Raw genomic sequence first — 15707 nt, forward strand, 5'->3', positions numbered from 1 at the left:
CATGCTGACTTTCTAGAGACAAAGATAAATGCTACAGATGTTTTTCCCTTTTGGGAATAAGAAAAACCTACCCTTATTGAGTATAGGCTTTGTGCCATGTTTTGTGCTAAGCAGTTTGTGGATTTTATATTATCTTCTAATATGCGATTATTACTGGTATCACCACTTTCTCAGTAGCAGCAACTGGGACTTCCGAGGTAACTTAGTCAAAGGCACTCTGATTAAGAGCCAGAGTGAGCGTCATGTCTATTTCAAGAGCTTTCCCAGTACGGCCAGCACAGTGTTTCTTCTCCCTCTTATTTTTTTTAAAGATTGATTGATTGATTGATTGATTGATTTATCTGAGAGAGAGACGGAGACAGAGCACAAGCAGGGGGAGGGGCAGAGGGAGAAGGAGAAGTGGACTCCCCGCTAAGCCGGCAACCTGCGGTGGGGCTCAATCCCAGGACCCTGAGCTCATGACCTGAGCCAGAGAAGGACGCTTAAGTGACTGAGCCCCCCAGGTGACCCACGGGGTTTCTTCTGATTACATAAGGCCATGACATCACTAAACATTCTTCACGGTTAGTTTTTGATAGCTGAGGTACTGCCAGTATGCCCTTTTAATTAAGATTATTTTTATTAATTATCAGTTTTTAGAGTTCGCTTTCTCATTTGTTTGGTGAGAGTATCACATGTTCCGTTTGTTCTAGTGATTACTACACAGCAAACACCTTTGCCCTTCTTCTGCCTATATTAATATATTTTATACACATACTGACTTAGCTCTGCTTTTGAGCTCAACAACCCTCTTTCAACTTCAGAATGAACCTTTCACTCGTTCTGCTTATTGAACCCAGCATTCTGCTTTTCCTGTCATCGTGAATTGTCCCATTTTTATTGCAAGGTCTCTGCCTCACAAAAAACCCCACACTGACATTTTATCATACTGATAGCCTCATAACCAGAACATTTTTTTTTAAGATTTTATTTATTTATTTGACGGACGGAGATCACAAATAGAGAGGCAGGCAGGGAGAGAGGAAGGGAAGCAGGCTCCCCCGCTGAGCAGAGATCCTGATGTGGGGCTCGATCCCAGGCCCCTGAGATCATGACCTGAGCTGAAGGCAGAGGCTTTAACCCACTGAGCCAAACCAGGTGCCCCAACCAGAACATTTTTGTCTGGTCTTCTGTTAATAATCCAAACAGTCCAGCAAAAGGTAGCAGTTAAGCTGCTTTCTATCATATGTCTCCTGTTTAGGAAGAATTGCAGTCTCTGTGTTTGTGTTTGGTGTGTATATTTTAAACATTCCTTTTTTAAAAATGCCAGAGTAGCATTTATGAGAGTAGGAAATTGAACAGGGTTGCCTTTATGTAACTGTAGGCTGGGTCGTTCAACAAATGTTATGAATCGTGGGGAATCTGTTTCTAAAGATAATGAGTAGGTATGTATGTGTTCATGGTTTTGTCATTTAGACCCAAATTTCAACAGAGACTATCCTGTGTGAACAGGATCAAGTGTTTTAACCTGGTCAAAGAAAACTAAAAGACCCTGGCTCAAAGCAGTCCAAGTGGTTGAAAGAAATAAATACATGATAAGCAGAGCAGTGACAGAAACCAATTTGCTTTGATTGGATTTAATTTGTGGCGGAAGCACACTTAACACTAGTCCTCACCCTTGACCTGTCCTGTAGGTGGCGCTGCAGGAGGAGGCTACTCCCAGGTCATTCCCATGGAAGAGGTAAAGTGTCTGGAATTTGGTTTGAATTGGACCCTTTAAGATAGTTTTTCCTTCCAGAGATTAACCTTCTTCTGTAGAGCTCTCAGTGGACAGATGACTGGTTTCTCATCAGAAGTAACTCTCAAGGGGAAAACATCTTAATGTGCAGACTTGTGAGACAGCTTGGTTTTTTGACATGGCAGGGACTTCAAGGTCTGGCCCTCAGTGGGAACAATAATTTTCAGTGAGAGATCAAATGAAGCATGAGAGTGGGAAGAACCAACGCAGAGCGAATTCAGGGTGGTAACTACAGAAATGGGAACCTTCTGCTCACAGTTGAAAGGGCATGAGCCTGTCCTCAGTAGGCCAAGGTTGCTGTTGATGCTGGTGCTGTGGCATTTGTGGTTATGGGACGTGTCCCTTAAGGAAAACACCACTTTCTCCTGAGGAGAGAGAGTCTGTAATTTATGTCTTCAGGAGCTATTTGTGTTGGGTGTTTGTTCACCAGCGCTGTTGCCATCAGTTTTCTGTGGGCTTCTAACGTGGGGATTGATTGGGTTGCAAAATGCTGATGGCTGGAAAGATGCAGAGAAGTTGAAAGCCTGATGTGGCCTCTGTTACAGTTTAATCTCCACCTCACCGGTGACATCCATGCCATCACTGCCGCGAATAACCTTGTCGCCGCGGCCATCGATGCCCGGATGTTCCATGAACAGACGCAGACAGACAAGGTAGGCTGCTGGGGCCTCAGGGACACTTTTGAAAAGGTTAAAGCACCCGAATTAATGTTGGCCCCTCGGGGGCTGGTGTTGCAGGTAGAAAGGCGTTTCCTCTCATTGAGAAGCCCTTTTCCTCCCTTTCTTTAAGGCTCTCTTCAATCGTTTGGTGCCTTCAGTAAATGGAGTGAGAAAGTTCTCTGATATTCAGATCCGAAGGTTACAGGTAAGATTTTCCCTTCTTCGTTTTTGATCTTGTATGAAATTGGGTGATTGATAAAAGATAAGGAAATGAAAATCTCCTTGGGGTAATCTATTTTGGATCAAGTTACATCTATAATCATAGTCTTCTGGTCATGATACACCTAGCAAAGATTGATGGTAGAGGTTCTCATTCATCTATAAATTATAAGTGTTTAGTCCTGGAATAAGGAGAGCGCCGACAGCCTGCCCTCCGTTAGGATGAAGACTGATATGTCCTTTATAGCGTGGATAGGAGTACAGTTGCCAGCATCCTGGAGTTTGAGTACCTGCTCTTCCCAGCAGTGGGATCTTAAGTAAGAGCAGTTACTTCCATAGTTTATTTGAATTTGTTACAAATATATAGTCATCAAACATACACTGTACCATATGACCCAGAAATCCTATGCCTAGGTATTTATCCAAGAGAAATGTGAAGTTGGGTTTATACAAAAACATTAGTTTTTTTATTTATTATTATTATTTAGAAGATTTTATTTTTGTGAGATAGAGTTCATGAGCAAGTGCATGAACAGGGGAAGGGGCAGATGGAGAAGCAGACTCCCTGCTGAGCAGGGAGCCCCGTGCAGGGGCTCCATCCCAGGACCCTGGGATCATGACCTGAGCCGAAGGCAGACGCTTAACCCACTGAGCCACCCAGGTGCCAGAGCAGGCAACTTCTAATCTCACCTTTGATGATGGAACTTTCTGTCAGATGTGGGGAGGTACTGGACTAAATCTGTCTGCTTTTAAACCTGTCTGATCCTTTAAAAAACTCTAGGATTTGAAATCAAGGGACTTGCCCGGGGCCACAGTACCCCACTCCAGGTTGGAACTAGAACCTTTCCTGGGTCTCCAGGCATCCTCTGAGCTCTCCCCGTCTTGCCCCGTACGCTCAGTCAGGGTGTGTGGTCAACGGCGGGCTCTCAGCCTAGCGACTGAGAGTTTTGCTAACTCTCTAAACAACATCCTGTACTAGGCGGGTGAGACCAGTTTGATGAGCCAATGAGGGCTCTGAAAACACATCTGAGATTTTAAAACAAAGTCCTCACAGTATAAAAAGGAACTGTGGGGGGGCGCCTGGGTGGCTCAGTGAGTTAAGCCGCTGCCTTCGGCTCAGGTCATGATCTCAGAGTCCTGGGATCGAGCCCCGCATCGGGCTCTCTGCTCAGCGGGGAGCCTGCTTCCTCCTCTCTCTCTGCCTGCCTCTCTGCCTGCTTGTGATCTCTCTCTGTCAAATAAATAAATAAAATCTTTAAAAAAAAAAAAAAAAAAGGAACTGTGGGAAGAACAGGACTTGCTGAAGCCCACTCAGATCTACCACACTTTAGGAAAAAAAAAATACATTTTATAGACACTTTCCATTTCAGGATGTGACCTGCATATACACTGTAAGTAAATAAAATTTCCAAGTCTGTGAGGAAGAAGAGACAAACCTCTGTTGTGCCTTTTGGATCAGTCAGAAGACAGTGAAAACGTAGTGTATATTAAAAAGCCTGGAAAAGGGGCGCCTGGGTGGCTCAGTGGGTTAAGCCGCTGCCTTTGGCTCAGGTCATGATCTCAGGGTCCTGGGATCGAGCCCCGCATCGGGCTCTCAGCTCAGCAGGGAGCCTGCTTCCTCCTCTCTCTCTGCCTGCCTCTCTGCCTGCTTGTGATCTCTCTCTGTCAAATAAATAAATAAAAATAAAAATAAAAATAAATAAAAAGCCTGGAAAAGTGATTTACATCGATTTTTGCCTTTGCTCCTATTTCGTTTGAATTAGGCTTCTCAGTTGTCTGATTGAAAAAGCCTTGCATTTTGCTTTTTCCTTCCAGGATGTTTGGGTTTGGTGACCACTTGTCCGTCGTTATGCTTATTTAGGGCTGGTTTAGGGAAGTGCCTCTGGTGGTAAGTTAGAGGAATAAACATGTTAATAATACCTTTGTCTGCGTGTGAGGAGGAAATAAAACTGCAGCCGGAGGTATTATAGTTTTCCCTTCTGACTCTAACACAGTCTGTATTTCCTAGAAGGTACCCCATCTGGAGATAGAAAATACATTTTTAAAAAATTTACATGCTTGGGTAGTTCATTTGGTTAAGTATCTCAGTCTTGGTTTCGGCTCCAGTCGTGATCTCAGGGTTGTGAGATCGAGGCCTCCGTCGGGCTCTGTGCTCAGTGGGCTTGGGTTTCTCTTTGTCCCTTACCCTCTGCCCCTCTCCCCACCTCAAAAAAAAAAACCCAAAAAAAACCCTTTCAAAAAAATTATCATGCTTTTATTTGTTTTGTCTTATTTCATGTTGTGATTTTCCTGCCTCTTCAGAGACTAGGCATCGAAAAAACCGACCCTACCACGCTGACCGATGACGAGATAAACAGATTTGCAAGATTGGACATTGACCCAGAAACCATAACTTGGCAAAGAGGTACCCGTGCAGTATAGACGCCCCATTTGCTTCCATTATTTGCACACCCCACGCTGCCCACGTGGGTTATTCAAGTGTGAGGTCCAGGAGCTCGGGTGTTGGTGTTTTCACAGTTACGGCATGACCAAGATGGTGACCCATTTGTTTTTGTGGCCACCCCCATCAGTCTTTTTCCTTATTAGCTGTAATCAAACCTCCTTTCATTGGGTTCGTTGGACATTTTGCTGGCTTTTCAGTGTTGATTGGAGTGAGGGTGGTTTCAAGGAAGTTCATGCCTACACCAGAAATAACATTTTGCAAGTTTCATTTTATGCAAAAAGTTTCGGTGTCATGAAGTAGAGAAATTATGTTTTATCACTTCTTGAATCATGTTGCTCTTTTCTCTCTTATCTGGCATAAAGTGACTTGCTTTTTCTTGTCGCTCTCTAGCTTGCCTACTCATTTTTACATCATTTTATTAAACTCCTGTAACGAAGTAGGTAGCCTTCAAGGTTTAAACAGTTGGCAGTTCAGTGAGTGAGTTGCATGGCTTCACTGCTATGTGATGATTCTCTGCATGCCATCCACATGGCTTAGCATTTTCTTTGGTACCAACAGGGCATCTCTCTGCCCTGGGTCACTGCTGAGAAGGAATTTTTGTCCAGTCATGCAGAATGTACCTAATGGCAAATTTATTGACTGTTTCTATGATTTTCATTGGCTCAGTAACTATTGCCAGCTCATGGCATTTTTAAATTTTTTTTAAGATTTTTTTTATTTATTTATTTGACAGAGAGAGCGAGATAGCGAGCACAAACAGAGGGAGAGGGAGAAGCAGACTCTGCTGAGCAGGGAGCCCGATGTGGGGCTCCATTCCAGGATTCTGGGATCATGACCTGAGCCGAAGGCAGACACTTAACCGACTGAGCCACCCAGGCATCCTGCTAATGGCATTTTAGAGATGACTCCCTTAATATCAAAAACCACCCTGATATTTTTTTCTTCCTGTGCTTCAGTAGCTTTAGACAGATGGTACATTTTCACTTTCCCTTTGCTTTATGTCTAAGTCATGCTTTCTAGAAAAGTAGAAGGAAACAAAGGGAAAAATGGTTCACACCTACTGACTGGCTACTTTATCTTGAGAAATTAAGTACAAAGAATTTGACCTAGTTTTTGAAAATAAGAAGAGGCTCCAACAGCATATTACATCCTTCACTTATCAAGTGGGGTGTGTGTGTGTGTGTGTGAGTGCTTGTGCACGCGTGCATGCACACTACACAAGACACTGCGTGAGACACTGCTTTTGGGGTTTAAATTATTGCAGTCTGTGGAAAGCAATTTTCCATGTTTTTCAAGTACTTTAAAAATGCCTCTCCCATTTGACCCATTAAAGTGCGAACTGGTTTGTTGTTCGTTTTGTGTTTTATGATTGTTTGGCATGCCATTACAAAAAATAGGAAATTGGGAATGCACTAAAATGTTAATAGTGATTATTCCTGAAAGGTGAAATGAAGATTAGTTAGTGGGTTGATCTTTGGCGCGTTTTCTAAGAGTATGCAGTTGGCTGGATACTCTGTCATCAGAATGGAAATTACTTCTTCTAAGTGTGCTGAAGGGAGAGCAGATAATCTAGCATGCTTCAGAAAGCATTTGCCTTATCCTGCATTTATGGCTCTTTTGTCTCTCAGGATGATGTAAAGTCAGTGAGTTATCCCACAGAACAATAACCTTGGCCTTTTAAAAAACTGGCCTGCTCTGTTTTCCTTTTTATGTGCGATGGGCTTTAAAATAGATGCTAGATTTCTCCTGGATGGTTTGAATTCTCTAGACAGAATAAAACCAAGCCACTCCCCATTTCTTAAAAATACCTTTCTTTGGGGGCGTCTGTCTGGCCCAGGTCAGTAGAGCATGTGACTTTTGATCATGGGTCGTGGGTCATGATTTTGAGCCCCATGTTGGGGGTAGAGATGACTTAAAAATAAGATCTTCTTTAAAACAATAAAAATAAATAAACATAGCCTTCTTTAAAAATAACTCCTGTTCATTTATGGTATGTGAGCATCATTTCTTAACTTGCTCCCATATTCTAGCTTTGCCATCATCTCTGAAATCAAATGTTACCAGGCGGTCATTAATTTGGACTTGTTTTAAGACTGGCTGGCCTCGGGGCACCTGGGTGGCTCAGTGGTTGAGCCGCTGCCTTCGGCTCAGGTCATGATCTCGGAGTCCTGGGATCAAGCCCCACATCGGGCTCTCTGCTCAGCAGGGAGCCTGCTTCCTCCTCTCTCTCTGCCTGCCTCTCTGCCTACTTGTTATCTCTCTGTCAAATAAATAAATAAAATCTTTAAAAAAAAAAAAAAAAGACTGGCTGGCCTTAACTTTATGGCCCTGTTACTAAAAACTGTTCTGTATCTTCTCTTTCTGCTGCAGTATTGGATACCAACGATAGATTCTTGAGAAAGATCACCATCGGACAGGCTCCAACGGAGAAAGGGCACACACGGACGGTAGCTTATTTGTTCCTCTCTAAATGAATTATTCCTGTGAGGCAGATCCTTGCTGCTTCTGTCCTCCTCCATCCTCTCTCGTACGATTGATACCGCCAGGTGCTGCTCTGCCTTTTCCCTTTTAAAATGGAAGTGAGTAGGTGTGTGGCATTGAGCGCTCCTGACAGCTTTTGCAATAAATCCCATGTGTCACCTGTGTGTTTTTCCCCCAGCACTTTTTCCTGGAGGTGGTGAGCCCCCGGTGAATATCCTTGCACATAAATGGATTAAAACTGCCTCTCTTTTTTTTTGTGGCCATTTACATTACAACAACTTACACAAGAGCTTCTGTGTGGTTTCCTTGTGTGTTAGGGAAACCATCACCACAGGATTATAAGCTTCCTTCAGCAGAGATTGTTGGCGCTACTGGAACATTTATTTTTAAAAATGGGCGACTCAAGGTCTTAGAATCACTAATGACAAATTTTTGCTATTGGAGAGTTATTTTCATTAAATTCTTTGGGTACTGTTGTGCCGTCCTGTCCTTTGAAGCTATTTATGTAATAAGCCTCGGATGCAAACGTGTTGCTTTTACAACTCTTTTGGTTTCATGTGGTATTCCCTGTTTGTGTCTTTTCCCGGCCCACAGGCCCAGTTTGATATCTCTGTGGCCAGTGAAATCATGGCTGTACTGGCTCTCACCAGTTCGCTAGAAGACATGAGAGAGAGACTGAGCAGAATGGTGGTGGCATCCAGCAAGAAAGGGGAGCCCATCAGTACCGAAGATCTGGTGGGTACCCGGGGGTCTCTGTGGGGACATAGAGGCTTGGTGATGCCTCTGCGTCTATTGCTTGAGTATCCCAGCAGTTACTGATGAATTCTCTGTGATTTTGCTGCTTACAAGGGAATTACGAAATTTCCAAAAAGTACCTCATAGCCAGTAATTAGGTGCTGCAGTAACAGACCACGGGTTTCAGATGGTTTGAGCAACAGCTTCACCCTGTGAGTATCTCTGAAAGCGTGTGTATGACCTCAGTTTGCAGAGAACGTCAGATGTCCCAGTGAGGTCCTTAGCCCATGAGGCTGGAGTCACACCCTGGCCTCTCCCCGAGACAGGCCTCCCTGGCATCTTTGCTCGAGGCTCATTGCTCACCATCTCCATGCTAATAACCATGTTGGGAACAGCTCTTTGCCAGTTTTCGGATGGCCCTCCTAGCTAGTTCTCCACTTCAGGGTTATTTCTGAACTGTCCGTGTGGTAATACAAGGTTTAGAATGAGATCATCGTACAGGTTAATTTTTTGAAAGCCGCTTTGGCCTGTGATTAGCAGTCTGTCAGCTGAATTCAGAAAAGGGAGAAAATACTAATTTCCTGTTCTTACAGTCAATATGTGTAAGAAATGAAATCGTTTTGAATTTTTACACCCAAACCAGAAACTTAGAAACTCACCGCAAGTGAATATAGGTGGGACCCATGGCTTTATCTTCCTACTTTGTCACCAGTTCATTCAACTCTGGTTGGATGGCTTTAAAGAGGGACCTGATACGTAAGAGTGTGTAGTGAACTCCTAGGTACATCTTCAGTTTCAGCTTTGGAAAACACACCCTGAATTTGGTTTTCAATCACTTCTGCCCAGACATCAAAGTTATGAATAATTCAGTTCTCTAAGAGCTAGCATTTCTGCGCTATAAACTAGTTTAAAATGGATTCCCTCATCAATCAGCAACAGTGCTTGATTGGGATGCTTGTTCCAGAGTTAAATGTTTTTCCACAAATTACATGTGAATGTCATTTTCATTCTTTGTATTCTTCCTGCTAAAAATAAGTGACAACCTCATAGTATATCCAGAAAAAAATAAGTCAATGGATGGTCTAGTTAGGTGAAAGTACTGATTGGTGCAAAATGGCTGAAGAGGGAAGATCTAAGAATGCTCAGTTTTGGTTCATACGGTTGGGGTTTTTTGCTGCTGGGAAATGTGTCTTGCCTTTGTTTTATAGGGGGTGAGTGGTGCGTTGACAGTGCTCATGAAGGATGCAATCAAGCCCAATCTCATGCAGACATTAGAGGTGAGCAGAGCAACTCCCACCTTCCCGAATCGGTCTTCTGTGTCACAGCAGTGTGGTTATAAAGCACACTTCTCTTGGGGGGGGGTCAGAGAATTCTCTGCCTGCTCATGTCTTTCCTTGCGTTCTTTCTCACTGTTGTGTTTGGGATGTTCCTGAAATACAAAAGAGGTGGCTTTGTATTTTTCTTCCGTGAAGACTTGGTCTTTTGGATTCCAACTAACTTTCATACCCTTGACCACATGATCGCATTTGGAAGCAGGATCGGCAGCGTGGCCCATGCCATCTCGTTTCTGCAGGGCACTCCAGTATTTGTTCATGCTGGACCATTTGCCAACATTGCACATGGGAATTCCTCCATCATTGCAGACCGGATTGCCCTCAAGCTTGTTGGCCCTGAAGGGTTTGTGGGTGAGTATTTTTGCAAAATCTGTGAATAAACTGGGTGTTTTATTTTAACATCAAGGGAGTTGGGATGGCCTTTTTACAGTTGCTTTTCTCCTCACTTACAGTGACTGAAGCAGGATTTGGAGCAGACATTGGAATGGAAAAGTTCTTTAACATCAAGTGCCGGTATTCTGGTCTCCGCCCTCACGTGGTGGTGCTTGTGGCCACGGTCAGGGCTCTTAAGATGCATGGAGGTGGCCCCACGGTGAGGACTGAGAGTTCAAAGGATCTGATTCTCAGCAGTGTTCTGAAGGCTAAAAGGAAGTCGGGATGACTTGTCCCTCTTTCATCATTCAGCTGCTCTTGTCCTCGTGATTAATAGGGTGCCAGAGGCAAGAGATGTTTCCACAGCTCTGGTATTGGCCACCTTATCGATCATGGAAATTGGCTTCACAGCCAGTCTTTCTGAGGGAACCATCTGATATCTAAACCAAGGACATGTGCTTGGCCAGATGCACAGAAAACTCCTTTATGTTCAGACTGTTCTTTTTAAGTAAGTCCCTTTTTCCCTCTAAATAGTGACACTGACAGCCAGCCAGCTGAACCATTTAGCAGAGACAGAGGTCAGCCCCTTCTTGAAAGGTGCTTGCTGGATGAGACTAGCCCAGCCTGGGAGGGAGGAGAAGGAGAAAGGTAGATATGCCCTGGACAGCCTTGGGGTAATGGAGAGAAACTAGGTCAGGACTAGTTTATCTTCAACTCTGACCTGAACTTGTGTTTTCCTGAATTCCTACTGGTTAGAAATTGCACTTTTTATCCTATTATTATAATACCTTTTTTCAGCACCTGCACATGAAAACTTAGTGATACTTTTCAGAAATTACTTGACAAAGTATTAAATTCCTAGCCCTACTAAATTCCACAAGCCAGTCTTGCAACTTGAGAAATAAGACCTCCTTCACTTAAAATCAGTGTTTCTTAGGGAAACCCCTGATCACTACACTAACATAGAAGTTCTCAAGTGTTTTGGCCTCAGAACTTCTTTACACTCTCAAAATTATTGAGGATCTGCAAGAACTTTTGTCTCGGTGGATTGTATCTGTGATATTTACTGTATTAGGAATTGAAGCTGAGTTAAATAGTAAAAAAAATTATATATATTTATATATGTATTTTAGCAATTTTTAATTATTTGAGAGAGCAAGAGCACAAACTCGGAAAGAGCAGAGGGAGAGGGACAAGCAGGCTTCCTGCTGAGCATGGAGCCAGACACAAGGCTTGCTTCCAGGGTGCCAAGCCAAAGTCAGACACTCAACTAATTGAGCCATCCAGATGCCTCCCAAATTTTATTTCTTTTCATTCATATATATATATATATATATATATATATATATATAAAATTTTTTATTTATTTATTTATTTGACAGAGAGAGATCACAAGTAGACGGAGAGGAAGGCAGAGAGAGAGAGAGAGAGGGAAGCAGGCTTCCTGCTGAGCAGAGAGCCCGATGCGGGACTCGATCCCAGGACCCTGAGATCATGACCTGAGCCGAAGGCAGCGGCTTAACCCACTGAGCCACCCAGGCGCCCTATAATTTTTTTTTTTAATGAAAAGTTGTTAGATTTTCCCAAACAAAATATAAGCATTGTACATTGTTCAGATATCTTCGGGATCTGGCCTAGTTGGAGACCACTGGACTCTCATCTTCTCCATGGGATTACATGTCACATGTATTTTTGCAAAAGTCCATTGTACACTCCCCTGAGAGAATGAGAGTGGAAAGAATCACTTGATATCTTGGAATTATTGTGGAAATAGTCTTGACCTCATGGACCCATGAAAGGATTAGGTCCCCAGACGGCACTGTGAGAACCACTGCCATAAACAACCCAGCATACCTCTCCAGTCTCAGTTGTCCGCAAGGCACCAAAAGCATTCCTAGCCCAGGAGTGCAGGATGGACTCCCCTTTTATTCCCAGGTATAACCTACATGTTTTCTCTGTGAATGCCTTAACACCATTGCACCTTCTTTCCTCCTAATCTCAGGGTCTGAAAAATAGTGCCAGACACTTAACATGGGCAGCACTGAGAGGAGAGCATCCCACAGAAAACTCTGTCCAGGAGCCAGCCCTACTGCTCTTGCTCCCTCAGGGAGCTGCATGTAAAACCCAGAACATGGCGGCTCAGGTCCCTGCCCGCCCCCCCTTCCCCCCACCCCCGTCGTGGCCCCTTTTGGAGTCAGAGCACCATTATCTCCAAGGAATGGGAGCAGACCAAGCTGAGATGCTGTGCACTGTGAAGTCCCTGGAATTGGCACCTTTACCCTAACGCTCGTCCCTGTAGGTGCAGCGGGGCCAAGCCACCGGGCATCTCTGTAACAGTGAACTCACTGCTTCAGTATTCTGACTCTGTCCATATACCCTGATGGAAGGTGAAAGTCCTGTGTTGTGTCCCTCGTGTTTGCACTGCTCATGCTCCCTCGTTCAGCTCCACGAAGGCGTGGGCTGGCTCCACGCACCAGCTCAGGAACCCATTGCAGGGCTCGTCCCAGACTCCACTGGTGGCCATTTCCAGGTGGCCTTTGCAGGGCTGACCACTGCCTTTTTCCCACAAGCCCCTTGACTTCCACCCCCGCTGCTGAGTGCTTCACTCCCCGCGGTTCCTGCCCCTGCCTAGAACACATCCCTTTCCCCACCACCTTAACAGATCTGTCCTCACCTCCTTTGTTCAGGCCACAGACGTCTCCCAGACTCTGCTCAGAGCAGTCATTTTTGATTGTGTGCAGTAGGGTTGGTCAGATAACCCTAAATCCTTTGGGTGGGAAACCACCTTATCCTGCTATAACCGCCCTCCCCGCCGACTGCCCCAGGGTGCAGCTTCTGGCCTTCTACACCTGGCAGGGCATCATTTTAAGCTAAAATGGGATTGTACGTAGAAAATGCCTCTGACTTTGCTTCCTTTCCTTCCAGGTTACTGCTGGACTGCCTCTCCCCAAGGCTTACACAGAGGAGGTAACTTCAGTCGTTTCTAATCCCTTGCCCTAAAGAGCACCCCACCCCAAATCAGCATTACTCAGCCCAATCCGTTCAGAAATGAGTGGGTGGGCGTATGGCTGCCAGGGCAAGGGAGCCCAAAAGCCTGCAGCGTACTGAAGAACTGCCGTGGATGAAGTTGGGAAGAAGCGTTTAGGAAACAGCCACCCCACAGAGGCTGCCCGTGAAGCCATTAGGGCTAGACCAGTGTGGTTGGTTCTCAGTCGGGACATTTGGCAGTGTCTAAAGACATGTGCGATCCTTTTGACTTCGGGTAGGGAGTGCTTCTGGTGCTGAGTAAAGGCCAGGGATGCTGTTCAACACCCTACAGCCCACAGGATGGCCCCCACAACAGATACAGTTTGGCCCCAAATGTCAGGAGTCCTGAGGTTAAGAAACCCTGCCCTACACTAATGACCTTTCCTTCCACTGTCTTCCCTGCATTGGCTGCTTCATTACCAAACATCATCTGAGTGTGAAGCAAATTAGGAACTTTTTTCTTTTTTGAAGATTTTTACTTACTTAGTTGACAGAGATCATAAGTAGGCAGAGAGGCAGGCGGAGAGGGGTAAGCAGGCTTCCCGCTGAGCAGAGAACCTGATGTGGGTCTCGATCCCAGGACCTTGAGATCATGAGCTGAGCCGAAGACAGAGGCTTTAACCCACTGAGCCACCCAGGTGCCCCGGAACTTTTTTTTTAAATGTCTTTTTATCCGTAGACTCAAATCCATGTTAAAGGGCCAGTATGCGGGTCAGGATCCCAGTTATTTTGTTAGGTAAAGTTTCCCTAAGCTGATTAGGTTGATAGCAGTCAAGGAGGACAAAGAACTGGGAGCTTGAGTCTTTTCCTATTTGGATCATTTCTTCTCAAACATCGGTAGAGGCTATTTGGGGTGGTTTTGTGAGAGACGGACCCTCACATGAGATGGAGAGGTCAGCTGCTGCCACCGTTCCATTTTTCTTTCTTTTGGGGGAGACTTAAATTGTCAGGCAGTACACTGCCACTGTTCAAGCCCTAAATGAGGTATTTCAGAAGCAGCTAGAAAAGAATTGTTGGTGCCTTGAGTCTGCCTGTCTTCTGAGATATGATTTGCCTTTTATGGTCATTTGTCTGATTCACGCGTAGGAGGGGAATTCACAGTTCTGGCCCTCCTGCCACCCCACAGCCTTTCCTGTGTCTAATTAGAGTGACTGCCCCTAACCAGCCCAGCTGGCGTCTTCATTTAAGAAATTCTCCTTTTTAAAAACTGTTCTCAATCAGTCTTACATATTAATTGGTTTTCATGTGACTAGAGGTAAAGAATTAGCAGGGCTCACAGAGAAAAAAGAACAAGAGAGTTCCTCAAAGAGAGCAAAAGAGATGAATAAGACTTCAAGTCAAGCAAGAAATGTTAACGTTTTCAGATGGAAAGAGTGAGACAAAGATATATGATACCAGGAAGACATTTATTTTAGCACTGAGGTTAAATCTGAATTCTACACTAATTAGTGGTCATTAAATCTATAAAATCTCCATTCTAGGAGCATATAGAGTTAAAAGTATACACTCTAATATATGAATGGGATAGTTTTTACATAACGTAAATAAAGTCAATCTTTAAAAAAAAAAGAATTAGCAGGGCTCTTTAGAATATCAATTAAATCCTAATTTTAGTTTTCATCTATTAAAGGGGAAAAAGCGTAAGTCGTGTTAATAATCTTAGTTGTTTTCTGCCTTTATCTTATCCCCTTTTCCTGCTGTTTTATTGAATCCACAGACCAAGGGGTGTTTTACTGCTGGGGTTTGCTCATAATCCAGTGTATTTATTTTTATAGAAGACTATTAAATTTTTATCTTCAAAGATTTAGTGTATTTTTAAGCTTATAATAGTAACATCCTTTTTGTATTTAAAAAAAAAAGTTAAACAATTTAAAGATATAATACATGATTTGAGTCCCCTGAACAGTTTGGTACATATTTTTCAACATGTAAAATATTTCATTAATATATTCATGTTTTTTTATATTTGTCCAAAAATAGAATTAATTAAGCTGTCCATCGTTTTTGCAACTTTGGTACACTTTAGTATATCTTTGCAAGGTTCCGTGTTAAAACAGATTTTTTTCACTCTCGTAACGCGTACATGGTACGTATTTATTGACTGTGTATGTCTTAATTCCCTGGCCCGTCCCCCATTGAAGGAGGTTTGTGTTTGCAGTTTTCCAAGACTGTGAGCAACACTGCCATTAACATTTAACATATTTAAAGGTATGTTTCCTTAATCACTTTCCTCTAAATGTCACAGTATTTGGTTCTTAAAGGTGGCATTTATCCTGTTTTCTTTGTCCCCACTGATGGCTCATGGTCAAGTTCCTTAGAGCCTTTGAAAGCATCCCTGATCACTTTCTATTTTCTGAGAGCGCTTTGGTGGGTGTGTAATGGACACCAGGCGCTGTGCTGGGCGCTGTCTTCTGACGGAAGGGTCCGTGCGCCCCCAAGTAGAGTCAGTTTATGCCATTGTACCATGAGTACATAAAATCTACAAACACAGGGTTGTCAGTATCATTTACTTAAGAGCAGCTAATTCCCAGCAGACGGCAAATATGCTGGTAAGATGTGGTTTGGCGAGAGCAACTATACCGGCTCTCGTGCCTGCCATTCAGCCAGGAAACAAGCCTCGCTCCACTCCAGCTCGGCCGGCTGGCACAGGGCAAGGGCAC

General features: G+C 44.0%; 1 protein-coding gene across 1 annotated transcript in view; it reads left to right on the top strand.

Moving 5' to 3' along the window:
• MTHFD1 (methylenetetrahydrofolate dehydrogenase, cyclohydrolase and formyltetrahydrofolate synthetase 1) overlaps positions 1 to 15707 on the top strand; it is a 58301-nt gene that overhangs the window by 34203 nt on the left and 8391 nt on the right. Inside the window, exons 13-22 of the mRNA XM_047735402.1 lie at positions 1674 to 1720; positions 2323 to 2430; positions 2567 to 2641; positions 4957 to 5059; positions 7469 to 7545; positions 8174 to 8314; positions 9523 to 9591; positions 9888 to 9999; positions 10101 to 10240; positions 12946 to 12987. Coding sequence (XP_047591358.1) covers positions 1674 to 1720; positions 2323 to 2430; positions 2567 to 2641; positions 4957 to 5059; positions 7469 to 7545; positions 8174 to 8314; positions 9523 to 9591; positions 9888 to 9999; positions 10101 to 10240; positions 12946 to 12987 — 914 coding nt within the window. The remainder of the gene's footprint in view (positions 1 to 1673; positions 1721 to 2322; positions 2431 to 2566; positions 2642 to 4956; positions 5060 to 7468; positions 7546 to 8173; positions 8315 to 9522; positions 9592 to 9887; positions 10000 to 10100; positions 10241 to 12945; positions 12988 to 15707) is intronic.

The sequence above is a fragment of the Lutra lutra genome, chromosome 7 (genome assembly GCF_902655055.1).
Source record: "Lutra lutra chromosome 7, mLutLut1.2, whole genome shotgun sequence".
In the NCBI taxonomy this organism is placed as follows: Eukaryota; Metazoa; Chordata; class Mammalia; order Carnivora; family Mustelidae; genus Lutra; species Lutra lutra.